Source organism: Mobula hypostoma, chromosome 1, assembly GCF_963921235.1.
Source record: "Mobula hypostoma chromosome 1, sMobHyp1.1, whole genome shotgun sequence".
NCBI classification, from domain to species: Eukaryota; Metazoa; Chordata; class Chondrichthyes; order Myliobatiformes; family Myliobatidae; genus Mobula; species Mobula hypostoma.
In genome coordinates, this window is record NC_086097.1 from 15918269 (window position 1) to 15933980 (window position 15712).

The window sequence follows — 15712 nt, forward strand, 5'->3', positions numbered from 1 at the left end:
TGGAATTTGTAACAGTGACACTCCATTACCTAAACCATAAGACCATAAGATATAGGAGCAGAATTAGGCCATTTAGCCCATTTGAGTCTGGCGAATCATGGCTGATCCATATTTTTCCTTCCCCAGCCTCACTCTGTGGCCTTCTCCCCCATAACCCTTGATACCGTGTCCAATCAAGGACCTATCAAGTTCTGCCTTGAATATACCCAATGACCTGGCCTCCACAGCTGCCTGTGGTAATAAATTCCACAAATTCACCACCCCTCTGGCTAAAGAAATTTCTCCACATCTCTGTTTTAAGTCGATCCCCCTCTATCCTGAGCTGTGCCCTCTTGTTCTAGAATCGCCCACCATGGGAAACATCCTTTCCACATCTGTTCTATCAAGGCCTTTTCAACATTCAAAAGGAAATCTCTCCCCCCCCACCGCACCCCATCCTTCTAAATTCTGGTGAGTACAGACCCAGAGCTATCAAACGTTCCTCATAGGATAACCCTTTTATTCCCAGAATGATCTTTGTGAACCCTAGGGTGCAGTTCATCTGGCCTGGATGACTTAACACCATTAGGCCTTTTAGCTTTTTGAGCACCTTCTCCCTTGTAATTGTAACTGCACTCACTTCTCTTCCCTCGCACCCTTGAAAACACTGGACAACAATTTTTTTCAGAAGTGTTGCTTCCTCAGAATTTTAATTTGTTTATGATAGACTGCTTGAAGGTGAACACAAATATAATTTCAGACTACTTGTATCACGTAGGAATTCGGAGAAACAACAAATTAACTTTTATTGACTATAATGTGTTTAAATGCATAATGGTTCTGATGCTTTGCAATAGTTCAACTAAGTTAAAAATATTTTGTTAATGGTTTTCATTTCTACTCAGTGTCTGGGGCTTCCCACTTAAGTGTCCAACAATAATTCACCAGCATTGATTGATTCCAGTTGCCCTGGTATCTTTTCTCCATGACCGCAATGTCCTGGTGAAACCTTTCCCCATGCTCGTCACTAACAGCACCAAGAATGCAGGGAAGAAGTCTAAATGGGAATACAGAAAATGAATCTTTAGTGATATGTTGCATTTCATGGTTTTATGTGCTTGAAGCATGCTTTCAACCGGCTGCATATAATTTGGTGCTCTGCAGATGCCAAGAAAATTTTCAACAACTTCCTTGAACGCCTTCCATGTGATTTTCTCCGGTCCCACTAGGAATTCCTAGTGGAGTTGAGCAAGTGTAAATAAGACCTCTGTGTTGGGAATATTGGCCTGGAGGAAGACATTGACTTTGGTTTGCTTATTCTGCCAGTAGATATGTAGGAGTTTGCAGTAGTGATGTTAGTGGTCTCTCTCCAGTGCTCTAGGTTGATGTTGACGTCTCTGAAGCATACAAGAGAGTGATGATCAAGAAAATGAATTTCAACTTGGTCTTTGGTAACATATACAGTATTGTGTAAAAGTAATGTGAAAAAAAATCTGTAACATGAAAATGCTTTCAAGATAATGAAAAGTTTCTAAATATCAAAAATTTATTAAAAAGAGCCATAAACAATAAAAAAGACTAAATCAAATCAATATTTTGTGTGACGAGCCTTTGCTTTAAAAACTGCATTAGTTCTCTTGGGTACGCTGTCATGCAGTTTTATAAGAAAATCAGCTAGTAGGTTGCTCCTCGGCTTGAAACGTCGACTGCACCTCTTCCTAGAGATGCTGCCTGGCCTGCTGCGTTCACCAGCAACTTTTATGTGTGTTGCTTGGATCATTTACCATAGTTCTGCAGACTACAGCTGTCCAGCTTGCTTCTGTCTTTCCAGGTAATCCCACAAGCCTTGATGTTGTTGAGATCAGAGCTTGGTGAAGGCCATACCACCTGAAACCATATTAAAAAAATCTAGGGTACCTAAAATTTTTGCAGAATACTGTACGTATTTTGATTATAAATGAGTTTTCAGTTTTGAACAGGTCATGAGTTGTCAGTTGGGTCTGAGAACTTGATCGCCAAATAGATGACTATAATGCTGGACAGTTACATTGGAGATCGAAACATAGAAACATAGAAACATAGAAAATAGGTGCAGGAGTAGGCCATTCGGCCCTTCGAGCCTGCACCGCCATTTATTATGATCATGGCTGATCATCCAACTCAGAACCCCGCCCCAGCCTTCCCTCCATACCCCCTGACCCCCGTAGCCACAAGGGCCATATCTAACTCCCTCTTAAATATAGCCAATGAACTGGCCTCAACTGTTTCCTGTGGCAGAGAATTCCACAGATTCACCACTCTCTGTGTGAAGAAGTTTTTCCTAATCTCGGTCCTAAAAGGCTTCCCCTCTATCCTCAAACTGTGGCCCCTCGTTCTGGACTTCCCCAACATCGGGAACAATCTTCCTGCATCTAGCCTGTCCAATCCCTTTAGGATCTTGTACGTTTCAATCAGATCCCCCCTCAATCTTCTAAATTCCAACGAGTTCCAATAATTCCCTCATCCAAGTCATTAATATATATTGTAAACAACTGGGGTCCCAGCACTGAGCCTTGCGGTACCCCACTAGTCACTGCCTGCCATTCTTTATTCCCACTCTTTGCTTCCTGTCTGCTAACCAATTCTCTATCCACATCAATACCATACCCCCAATACTGTGTGCTTTAAGTTTGCACACTAACCTTCTGTGTGGGACCTTGTCAAAAGCCTTTTGAAAATCCAAATATACCACATCTACTGGTTCTCCCCTATCCACTCTACTAGTTACATCCTCAAAAAATTCTATGAGATTCGTCAGACATGATTTTCCTTTCACAAATCCATGCTGAACTTTGTCCGATGATTTCACCGCTTTCCAAATATGCTGTCATCACATCTTTGATAACTGACTCCAGCAGTTTCTCCACCACTGACGTTAGGCTAACCGGTCTATAATTCCCCGGTTTCTCTCTCCCTCCTTTTTTAAAAAGTGGGGTTACATTAGCCACCCTCCAATCCTCAGGAACTAGTCCAGAATCTAACGAGTTTTGAAAAATTATCACTAATGCATCCACTATTTCTTGGGCTACTTCCTTAAGCACTCTGGGGTGCAGACCATCTGGCCCTGGGGATTTATCTGCCTTTAATCCCTTCAATTTACCTAACACCACTTCCCTACTAACATGTATTTCGCTCAGTTCCTTCATCTCACTGGACCCTCTGCCCCTACTATTTTGGGAAGGTTATTTATGTCCTCCTTAGTGAAGACAGACCAAAGTAATTATTCAATTGGTCTGCCATGTCCTTGCTCCCCATAATCAATTCACCTGTTTCTGTCTGTAGGGGACCTACATTTGTCTTTACCAGTCTTTTCCTTTTTACATATCTATAAAAGCTTTTACAGTCAGTTTTTATGTAGATCCCTACTGCTTAATTACGATAGGTTCTTTAACGTTTTGTATATTGAAGTGCTCAAATACAGAATGATTTGCAGGAAAGCTTCGATTGTGCAGGGAATTAGCTATTTTAACAGTTGGCAGAAATCCAGATAAGTATTAACTTGAAAGAATGGTGCAGACAAAGGATCAACAGCAAATGAAACACAACTTGCCAATGCCTGGGATAACATGGCAAACTGTGACAGACAAAGGGGGATAGTACCAGGATGTCTGGATTTAAAGGTCAATGTGAGAGACAACCATGAAAGGACAGATAATTGATGTTGGTGAGAGTTGAGCAGGAAGGCAAAGGGAGTTTTGACAAGGGAATTAATGAAAACTGAGCCCCTCCTTATTTGACTTATGAATTAAAAAAAGTGAAGGCTAGGAAAAATGTAGCTGGAAAAGATAGCTTATTATCCAGAAGAGAAGCTAAAAGATTTTGGAGAAAATAATTGTCGATGTTTCCGGTTGTAACATTGCACCAGGTCACCACAGATTCTGAATCCCTCCATCAGATTGTGCTGTTCCAGATTCCAGCATCTGTAGTCTCTTGCTTTCAAAACCCAAGAGATGTTCCTCTCCCATATGTCTCCTGTGCACACATCTCCACTGAGATCCTCTCAAACAGCATGGCCAGAATTGAGGGATTCTGTCCATATTGTGCTCTCACAGCCTGGTGAGAGGGCGAAGGCAGGTACAGTTTGGGTCACCCAGATAAAGCATCTCAAAGCTGTGGGATTGGCTGTGAGCAAGAACATGTCCTCAATAAAATGAGGTTGTGTGTGCACTACTCAAAACCCAGTGACATTGAAAGGATCTTTGTGATATAATAATAACTTATTTATAGCGACACACACAGAATACTGGAGGAACTCAGCAGGTCAGGCAGCATCTAAGTAAAAGAATAGATAGTTGACATTTCGGCTGGAGACCATTCTTCGGTCCTGAAGAAGGGTCTCTGCCTGAAACATCAGCTAACTATTCATTTCCATTCAACACACACAAAATGCTGGAGGAACTCAGCAGGCCAGTCAACATCCATGGAAAAGAGTTTTGGGTTGAGACTTTTCGTCGGGACTGGAATGAAAAAAAAATGAGAAGTCAGAATTAGAAGGTGGGGGAGGGGAGAAAGAAACATAAGGTGAAACTGGGAATGGGGCAGGGGTGAAGTAAAGAGCTGGGAAGTTAATTGATGAAAGAGATACAGGGCTGGAGAAGGAGAAATCTCATAGGAGAGGGCAAGAGGCCATGGAAGAAAGAAAAGGGGGATGGGAGGAGCACCAAAGGGAGGCAATGGGCAGGTAAGGAGAGAAGGCGAGAGGGAAAAGGGAATGGTAAAGGGGGGTATTATTGGAAGTCAGAGAAAACTGATATTCATTAGTTTGGAGGCTACCTAGACAGAATATAAGGTGTATTCATTTCCATAGATGCTGCCTAGCCTGCTGAGTTCCTCCAGTAATTTTTTTGTGTGTTGCTTTGGATTTCCAGCATCTGCAGACTTTCTCAAACTAGTTATAGAGCACTTTTCACACAGACATGTAATTCAAAGTGCTTAACTATGAGATAAAGTACAAACATGAAAATAAAAGACAAAAAAGTTTAGTTAAAAGCGAAGTTAAATAAATAGGTTTTGTGCTGGTTTTTAAAAGTGTCAGCTGATTCCACACCCTTTACAGTTTTAGGTATTGAATTCCACAGTTTAGGAATGTAGTTCTAAAAAGCTGATCTGCCAATTACCTTTTGGGGGAGATTATTTAAATTGAAGAGACCAGTGGAAGAAGACTTGAGAGCTCGAGCAGGATTATCAACACGAAAGTGACTCTGTGATGAGATATGGCTTTTTAGTAGAAGGGTGTGTAGGAAAGATCTGCAGCTCAGATTTTAAAAATCTTTTTGAAAGCTTCCTTAAAAACAACTGTTGCAAGAGAAATCCAATTTGGTCAGTTTAGAGAGTCATAGGAATAGGCCCTTTGGCCCATCTGAACTGAAGAAAGTAGAAGTTTCTTTTAAAGCTGATGGTAATCTTGCAGTTATATGTGTATTGCAGTTATATGGTATGGCAATGGTCCCATATTGGACCGCAAAGCACTCCAGCGTGTGGTGAAAACTGCCCGGCGGATTATCGGCACCCAGTTGCCCACCATTGAGAACATCTACCATAAGCACTGCCTGGGCAGGGCGAAAAGCATTTTCAAGGATGCATCTCATCCTAACCATGGACTTTTCACTCTCCTCCTATCCGGTAGGCGCTACAGGAGCCTCCACTCCCGCACCAGCAGGCATAGGAAGAGCTTCTTCCCTGAGGCTGTGACCCTGCCGAACCTCACATCACAGCGCAAAGCAGTATTGCACCCATATTGTACTGTCTCAGTACTTTTATATTTGTGTGCTGTAGCACTTGCTTTTTATTCGCAGTTATTTTGTAAATAACACTCTTCTTTCCATTTCTGGTTAGGTGCTAACTGCATTTCATTGGCTTTGTATCTGTACTCGGCACAATGATAATAAAGTTGAATCTAATCTAATCGCTAGGGCACCATGGTAGTATAGCAGTTAGCTCGACACTATTATAGCTCCGGCATTCTGGAGTTCAGAGTTCAATTCCAGCATTCTCTGTAAGGAGTTTATACGATCTCCCTGCGATTGTGTGGGTTTCCTCTGGGTGCTCCAGTTTCCTACAATTCTCCAAAGATAAACGGCACAGGTTTAAGGTGCTTGGATGTAGGTACAGAGGAGATGTCGGGGGTAAGTTTTTTTACACAGAGTGGTGAGTGCGTGGAATGGGCTGCCAGCAACGGTGGTGGAGGCAGATACGATAGGGTCTTTTAAGAGGCTTCTGGACAGGTACATAGAACTCTGAAAAATAGAGGGCTATGGGTAACCCTAAAGTAACCCTACTGGGTAATTTCTAAAGTAAGTATGTGATTGGCACAGCATTGAGGGCTGAAGGGCCTGTATTGTGCTGTAGGTTTTCTGTGTTTCTATGTACCGGTTGGTAGGTTAATTGATCATTGTAAATTGTTCTGTGTTTAGGCTCGTGCTAAATAGATGGGTTGCTAGGCAGAGCAGCTCGTTGTGCTGGAAGGGCCTGTTGCACACTGTACCTCTAACTAAAATCAGTAAATAATTTTCTTTAACAGGAATGAAAACAACCTTGTAATAGCAATGCAGAGTTGTATTTGCCTGACCCAAGTGCCTTATTTTTATTGCATTTAAATTATTTGTAGGTGGTGATCGGTTGGGACAGCACTGGATTGGCTTTGGAACAGTGGCAGGATGCAAGCTCCAACCCAGAGAAAGTTGTTATCAACTGGCACAATCTGAGTCTCACCTGAAGTTGCCACACCAAGCCAGACTGTAACTTTACTGGTCAGACTGGACTGGAATATTATTGAATTGTGTCTTTTATAAGTAGATTCACAGGAAACATTAATATGATAATACTGTGTTCTTAATTTGGAAAACCTGACACTGTTCAAGCATGGAATATATATAAAAAATGTTGAAGCATACAACAGGTTGTGTTTGAAATTTCCCAATGATTTGGGATAGTGATTTCCTAAGCCTCTGTACTGTCTTAACTGGCTTGTAATGTGTTCCACATGGTAGTACATAAAGTTATTATATTTGCTCTAGTCTCTTTTGTTTCATGGTCATCAGGTAGTAAAACTTTTCTTCATGTGTTATGCCAATTGATTAACATCAAATATCAATAATGTTCTGATTTAAATTCAGTGTATTTAATAGAGGACTGTTCCAGTTTGTCTGTTAGCGTGTATTTATAAGTAGTGGCTTTGAAAAGGCATCTTTAATTTGAGTTAATAGTCCTGAGTTTTCTCTTTTTAGTACAACTTGGGCATTTATTGCATGACCCCAGTGTGCTGGAGATGAAAAACTTGAAATTTATTAATGAAGGATTAAAAAATCTCCATGTTGTGAATGAGGAAGATGCCTTGCATCAATAAAATGTCAGCCTTATTGAGATATTAGCACATTGACTCTAAATAGAAAATGAAGTTTTGAGAACACCATACCCTCTAAATTGTTATAGCCATAGTCTTGTAAGTAAAGTAGGAATTTCTTTTTAACCTGATGGTGTATCTTTCTGAAGCTTCCCCCCCCCCATTACATAAGCCCTTTAGTTTTTTTATACCAGCTATTGAGGGTGATGTTTCTGAATTTGTTATTTATATTAATCTGTATGTTTTATGTTCAAGCTGCTCTACAGAATATATTACTGGATTTTCTTGGTTTTTGGATAAGATAATTTAACTTATACTTACACTTGCTTCCACACCAGACCACCCTCCTCGTGAGCAGTGCAACTCTAGTAGATGGAATTCAGTAATAAGCATAGAAGATATTGATACACTACGATAGGGTTGACTTAGTTACTGCCCGTTATGCTGCTGATGTTTAGAGCAGCAATGAAGGTCCTCCATCTCCTGTCTGTCCATGTCATCACACAAACTATAGAAGGACTCTTCATTGCCGTTTCTGTAACTTTTTTTTAACCATTCAGGGTTGTTCGCCCTGACCCGAGCCCCTGAACCTGGAGGACCAATAGACCACTCTTAGTCTGACCTCTATCTACCCTTTGACCTGTTTGGCATGGGTGACCCTACCAAGAGCCAAAGCACTAGGCCCTGTCTCTAGCCAATACACCATAGCTCTCCAGGTCATTGAGGCATGCAAACCTCCAAATCCTATGACAAGGTTGTGGTCCTGTTGCTGTGAGCTCAACTTAAATATGTGCTGCTTCATACTACTGCACATCCATTAAAACTATTTATTCGCAAATGGAAAATTTCAACTAGATTACTTCAAATTGATTAATTTTTCCTCTAATAATGACAGTACATCCTGTTTACAAACCTTTCCTTTCATATCTTTGAGCCTGTGAGGTATATGTCCTGAATTTACGAAGTTAACAGACCTGCAATACATTCCATCCAGCTTTTTGATTTATGAAATTTCACTCACTGAAACATGTTGCAAGAATGTGTGAAACGAAAAATGGTTGTAATTTGATTTGCAGTAAATATTCCTCAGGTGTAATTAGCTTGAAAAGCAATTCCCATCTCAAAGGAAAGGGGGAGGAACCTCAATATTAAGGTTTGGTGTTTGTAATCTCTTTTTTGTGATAGAAAGTAGCTATAGTACTGTGTAAATGTCTTAAGCACATGGCTAGGGTGCCTAAGACATTGCACAGTACTGTATATTATGTCTTTCCAGTTAGCAAATAACATTTAATACTACTGAGCTAATACAAAGCTAAGTATTCTTATTTCTGTTTCCCAACCATCTTCCTATTTTTACCAATATACAGTACTGTGCAAAAGTCTTAAGGACCCTAGCTATATATATGTATGCCCTAGACTTTTTCACAGTATTGTATGTTTACAATCATCCTTTTAAAACTGGATAATGAGAACTTAAGAAATCTAAGTAGGCCCCTTATGCCTTTTAAATGTTATCATGTCTGATCCTTTACCTCAGTGCCACAATCCTGCACTGATTCCATAGTCATTGATGTCTGATTAATATTAGCAATAAATCTCTGGGCAATTTCTGCTTTGGCCCACCTCTTAGCTAGCTCACTTGGTCTTCATAGGCAATTTAATGTGAAAATCTACAAAGCTTATGTCACATGTGACAAGTTTACCTCATGTCTAAATGATTGGCCAAGATCAACACGGTGATATTTGTCTATCGGGTGCGTGACTGTCATGTTCTACAGCTGGAAACTGGGTCACGTGCTGTGCAGAAGCACAGACTTTTCAGAAAATTCCTTAGAACAAACAATATGATCTTTGAGAGAATGGGCTGTACATCACTGTCTGGGCCATGTGGGGAAGAAGAGTGTGTTGTATCCACTAAAAGCGTCTGCAGCATCCTAATAACTTAAGTATTTGCTTTCCAGTCATTGAAGTAAAGCCACTAATTAAAGTAGAAAACATGACCACATTAAAATACAAATTACTGTGCGGGGCAGTCTGCTTAAAAAGTGACCAACTGAGTAAAACATTCATGAAGATAATGTTCCACAACTACCTAATAATTTCCTGTTGCATGTCTCACGCACTTCTCAGCCTCAAACTGTTCAATTTCAGACGGTGCATAATCCCAGTAGTTTAAAGAAGGGGTTCCCAACCCAGAATCCACAGACCTCTTGCTTAATAATATTGGTCCATGGCATAAAAAAGGTTAGGAATCCCCACCATATACTTTCCTCTGATCACTTTAAAATTATGCCCCACTGTATTGGCTATTTCTGCCCTGGGAAAAAGGTCTCTGGCTATCCACTCGATCTAAGCCTCTTATCTTGTACACCTCCACCAAGTTACCTCACACGCTCTTTTGCTCCAAAGAGAAAAGCCCTAGCTCACTCAAACCAGCTTACTCATAAGTCTTGCAATAATTTCTAGTGGTAACATTCATCAACTCTCTCTGACTTTTCGCAGGTCTTTTTCTACAAGCTGTTTCAAATATCTTGATTGCACCTGTGTTAATGGAGATTAGAGCAATGCCTTACATTAATAGCAAGGTTTGAGTGAATGATCTTCCCTTCTTCCTCCAGCTTTTCAAATGGGCAGAAAACAAAATCCTGAAAGGGCTCTTTTCACTTACGTGCAGTTTTTCAGATGATGATCCTGTATTATTTTGTACTGAACCTCCTCTAGAATCTCATCCATATTCCTTCTATTTGGTGCAATGGTTTGTAGCTAGGTGTTTGGAAATGCACCTCCTTTTGGCCCATTTAGTTGCAACATCATTAAAAGACCTATTCTCGCTACATTGATGCAGATAGTATATTGAACAGCTTGGGAACAGGTCCTTTGGCTCACCATATCCACGCCACTTTAAACTAATCCTATTTTCCGGTACACGGTCTATAACCCTCCATTCCCTACCTGTTGCCATGCCTATCTAAATACCTTGTAAACATTGCTATGTATCTGCCCCTCTGGTTAGCTTGTTCCAACCACCTACCACTCTGCATAAAACAAAATTTGCCTCGTACATTCATTTAAACATTTCCCCTCTCACTGTAATTCTATGCCCTCTAGAATTTGACATTTCCATCCCGAGGGAGAAAGACTGTCTACCTTACATATATCCTTCATAACTGTGTACATTCTCTCAGCTCCAGAGAAAACAATTCCAATTTATCCAACCTCTTCTTGTAGAGTAGTGAATACTCTCTAATCCAGGCGGTATCCTGGCAAATCTCTTCTGCACCCTCTCCAGTGCCTCCACATCCTTCCAGTAATGTGGCAACCTGAGCTGCACACAATACTCTGAATATGAACTTAACCAAAGCTATATACACCTGCAAAGTGACTTGCCAACTTCTATATTCAGTGCCCTGACCAATGAAAGGTGTATTTGTTACATGCTTTCGTTACCACCCTATCTACTTTAGTTGTCACTTTTGGGAAGCCCCAGATTGCACCTCAAGATCCCGCTGTATGCCATTGTACCCAAGGATCTTGCAATCCTCAGAGTTATGGGTGAATCTCCATTCTGTATGATGTTCTGTCACCCTCCCTCTAGTCAAACAACCTGCATTGATTAATTGCTCAATGCCTAAGAAACACACACAAAGTGCTGGAGGAACACAGCAAGCCAAGCAGCATCTGTGGAAATAATCCAACAGTCGATGTTAGGAGCTGAGACACTTCATCAGTATTCTTGATCCAGATTAGGTGAACTATTTTATCAGGACATCTTGCATCCCTCTGTCTGGCCTGCTGAGTTTGTCCAGCATTTTGTGTGTGTTGCTTGGATTTCCTTCTCTTGCTTGTGGCCGCATTGCCCTAATACTTGATTGAGTTATGATTTGAAAATGTCAGTTCACCTTGTTTGGCACCATTGTGTTTCTGTGGCCCCAGGTACGTGTGGTTGGCATTATCTCATTTCCCTGCTTGTTTCTATTTGCTGCCTAGGAACCATGTTGCTCCATCAAACCTTCCTGTCTGGTAAAGTCAACATTTTAACTGGCAGCCTAATTTATTTTTTCACTCTACCCCTGATTATATTTTTTTCCCTTTCACTACAGATATAAAGCAGAAGAGTCCCAACCCAGGGTCCACAGACCCCTCAGTTAATGGTAGGGGTCCATGGCATAAAAAAATGTTAGGAACCCCTGAAATAAAGGTACCTTGATATGGCATTAGAGGGACCACATTTTAGCTTAGAGATACACAGGATCTATGATGGGGGGTGGGGTGGAATTCTCGTGCTGCTCAGAATCTAGGATTGATATACTCTATGCAAGGATGACAATTGGGAAACTCATGATCCAGAGCAACACATACAAAATACTCGAAGAACTCAGCAGGTCAGGCAGCATTTATGGAAATAATAAACAGTCAACATTACAGGCTGAGACACTGCATCAGCATTCTTGATCCAGATTAGGTGAACTATTTTATCTATTTTAACTATTTTATTACATCCCTCTGTCAGAACCTTAATATTTTTTCCATGTTCAAGTTGCACAGTTTTTGCCACATTAATGATCACAAAGCAGCAAGAGCTTTGAGATGAGTGAAATACCCACCCCATTAACTACACCACGCTCCCCACAACCACCATTCCAGTGATTGCAGTTTTAGTCCAGTGTTCAGTCTCTTAGAACAAGTGATTTAAAACTTTTGACAAGTGATCTGAATTACAAAGTATGCACCTAACTTCTTGCCTGGTAATCCAACTGCAGTGCACTGTTGTTTATACTGTTGTGTAATTCTAAAACTATTTAAATTTATTCCAAAATGAATCATAAAAATAACTGCTTCCAGGTAATTTCATCACTCAGAAGATTAGATAGAACTGCAATCCTGTCATACTTGTAAACCTAATCCAATTTCCTCATCAGATGTAAATCATGCCATTTCATTTTCAACTTCCTTAGTGGAACTTTTCAGAAAGCAATTACTGGCATATACCTTTCCCCCACCCTGGAGCGCCATGGTAGCATAGCAGTTAGTGTGATGCTATTGCAGCCCAGGATGTTGGAGTTCAGAGTTCAATTCTGGCATCCTCTGTAAGAAAGCTTAGACGTTCTTTCTGTGCGCATGTGGGTCTCTTCTATATTCTCCCACAGTCCACAGACCTATGGATTGACAGGTTATTGGAAATTGTCCTGTGATTAGGCTAGGGTTAAATCAGCAGGTTGCCGGGCAGTGCGGCTCAGCTGCCTGGGAGGTCCTGTTTTGCGCTGTATCTCTAAATAAATAAATACATATACCCATGAATCATGCAAGTAATCACCATTCGCCCACCCCAGCAGGTGATCACCCAGCCTTCAGTCTTCCGATCACTCACAACAAACTTTCTGTTTCAGATTTTAGCCGGAATGTTTAAGTGTATTTGTGGATTGTGGGAACATTTACTAGTGGAGTGATAGTACATTTGATAGTTGGTACCTAAGGTTTTAAAGGTTTAAGGCACCATGACAATGGATTTCAGTTAAATTTCATCTTTGTCATCATTGATTCAACCTGGTGAGCTCCAAAGTTTACCTTGTAGCACCATAAGCTTCTAGGGAAAAGAATACCTCTTTACATGTTGATCTTATCTTGTGTAAATGTCAGTGTTTAATTAGTGAAAAATAAATATCTAATTGCATTTATTTGCACTCTGGTTTTTATGTGATGGAAATCTATAGGAAATTATGCACTGTTTTAGTGAAAACAATCTCTGGAAGCTGACTACTTGATTACAGTCTCTAACCTCCTCACTATTCTCCGGAAATGGACAAGACAAAATGTGAGGACTAGGTTTGGAGCAATTAGCAACACACACAAAATGCTGGAGGAACTTAGCAGGCCAGGCAGCATCTATGGAAAAGAGCAAACAGTCAATGTTTTGGCCAATACCCTTCATGAGTACTGCAGAAAAAAGATGAGAAGTCGGAGTAAGAAGGTGGGGGAGGGGAGGAAGAAATACAAGGTAGTAGGTAATTGTTGAAACCAGGTGGGGAGCGTGAAGTAAAGAGTTAGGAAGTCAATTGGTGAATGAGATAAAGGGATGGAAAAGGAGGAATCTGATAGAAGAGGACTTTAGTCTATGGAAGAAAAGGAAGGGGAGGAGCACCTGAGGGAGGTGATGGGCAGGTAAAGAGATAAGGAGAGAGAGGGAAATAGGAATGGGGAATGGTGAAGGAGACCATTACTGGAAGTTTGAAAAATCGATGTTCATGCCATTAATTAGGAGGCTACCCAGATGAAATATAACGTGTTGCTCCTCCACCCTGAGTGTGGGCTCATCATGGCAGTAGAGGAGACCATGGACTGTCATGTCAGAATGGGGATGGGAAGTGGAATTAAAATGGGTGGCCATTGGCAGATCCCACTTTTTCAAGTGGATGGAACTTAACTCAGTACTCCACGTGGGGTCTGACCAGGGTCCTATATAGCTATAACATTACCTCTCGGCTCTTAATCTCAATCCCATGGTTGATGAAGGCCAATGCACCGTATGCCTTCTTAACCACAGAGTCAACCTACGCAGCAGCTTTGAGTGTCCTATGTACTCCGACCCTAAGAATCCTCCGATCCTCCACACTGCCAAGAGTCTGACCATTAATACTATATTCTGCCATCATATTTGACCTACCAAAGTGTACCACTTTACAGTTACATATCTGGGTTGAACTCCATCTGTCACTTCTCAGCCTAGTTTGGCATCCTATCAATGTCCCGCTGTAACCTCTGACAGCCCTCCACACTATCCACAACACCCCCAACCTTTGTGTCAGAAAGTTTACTAACCCATCCCTCCACTTCCTCATTCAGGTCATTTATAAAATTCACGAAGAGAAGGAGTCCCAGAACAGATCCCAGAGGCAAATCACTGGTCACCGACCTCCATGCAGAATATGACCCGTCTGCAACCACTCTTTGCCTTCTGTGCACAAGCCAATGGATCCACAAAGCAATGTCCCCTTGGATCCCATGCCTCCTTACTTTTTCAATAAGCCTTGCATGAGGTACCTTATCAAATGCCTGGCTGAAATCCATATACACTACATCTACTGCTCTTCTTTCATGAATGTGTTTAGTCACATCTTCAAAAAATTCAATCAGGCTCGTAAGACACGACCTGCCTTTGATAAAGCCATGCTGACTATTCCTAATCATATTATGTCTCTCCAAATATTCATAAATCCTGCCTCTCAGGATCTTTTCCATCAACTTACCAACCACTGAAGTAGGACTCACTGGCTATAATTTCCTGGGCTATCTACTCCCTTTCTTTAATAAGGGAACAACATCTGCAACCCTCCAGTCCTCTGGAACCTCTCCCATCCCCATTGATGATGATGCAAAGATCATTGCCAGATGTCCAGCAATCTCCTCCCTCGCCTCCCACAGTAGCCCGGAGGACATCTCGTCCATCCCAGAGACTTATCTAACTTGATGCTTTCCAAAAGCTCCAGTACATCTTCTTTCATAATGTCTGTATGCTCAAGCTTTTCAATCCACTGTAAGTCATCCCTACAATTGCCAAGATCCTTTTCTGTAGTGAATACAGAAGCAAAGTATTCGTTAAGTATCTGTGCTATCTCCTCCAGTTCCGTACACACTTTTCCACTGTCACACTTGATTGGTCCTATTCTCTCACATCTTATCCTCTTGCCCTTCACATACTTGTAGAATGCCTTGGGGTTTTCCTTAATCCTGCTCGCCAAAGGCCTTCTCATGGCCCCTTCCGGCTCTCCTGATTTAATTTTTAAGCTCCTTCCTGCTAGCCTTATAACCTTCTAGATCTCTATCATTACCTAGCTTTCTGAACCTTTCGTAATCTTTTCCTTTCTTCCTGACTAGATTTTCAACAACCTTTATACACCGTGGTTCCTGTACCCTACCATCCTTTTCCTGTCTCATTGGAATGTACCTGTGCAGAACACCACACAAATATCTCCTGAACATTTGCCACATTTCTGCCGTACATTTCCCTGAGAACATCTGTTCCTAATTTATGCTTCTAAGCTCCTGCCTGATAACTTCATATTTCCCCTTACTCCAATTAAATGCTTTCCTAACTTTCTGTTCCTATCCCCCTCCAATGCTATTGTAAAGGTATAGAATTGTGATCACTATCTCCAAAATGCTCTCCCACTGAGAGATGTGACACCTGACCAGGTTCATTTCCCAATACCAGATCAAGTACAGCCTCTCTTCTCTAGATTATGAGAACACTCAGTCCTCTTTTATTGTCATTAGAAATGCATACATGCATTAAGAAATGATACAATGTTTCCCCGGAGTGATATCACGGAAAACAGGATAAACCAAAGACTAACA

The 15712-nt window shown here is 41.2% G+C and overlaps 1 protein-coding gene across 4 annotated transcripts in view; it reads left to right on the forward strand.

Annotated features, from left to right (window-relative positions):
• The window catches only part of LOC134344293 (tandem C2 domains nuclear protein), a 104643-nt gene extending 91624 nt beyond the window's left edge, over positions 1-13019 (forward strand). For 2 of the 4 annotated variants that reach the window (XM_063043829.1, XM_063043838.1), the window contains exon 13: positions 6626-13019. In XM_063043829.1, the coding sequence (XP_062899899.1) occupies positions 6626-6733 (108 nt within the window). In that variant the 3' untranslated portion in view covers positions 6734-13019. The other 2 variants (XM_063043847.1, XM_063043855.1) reach the window with 2 other exon arrangements.
• Positions 13020-15712: the final 2693 nt, after the last annotated feature.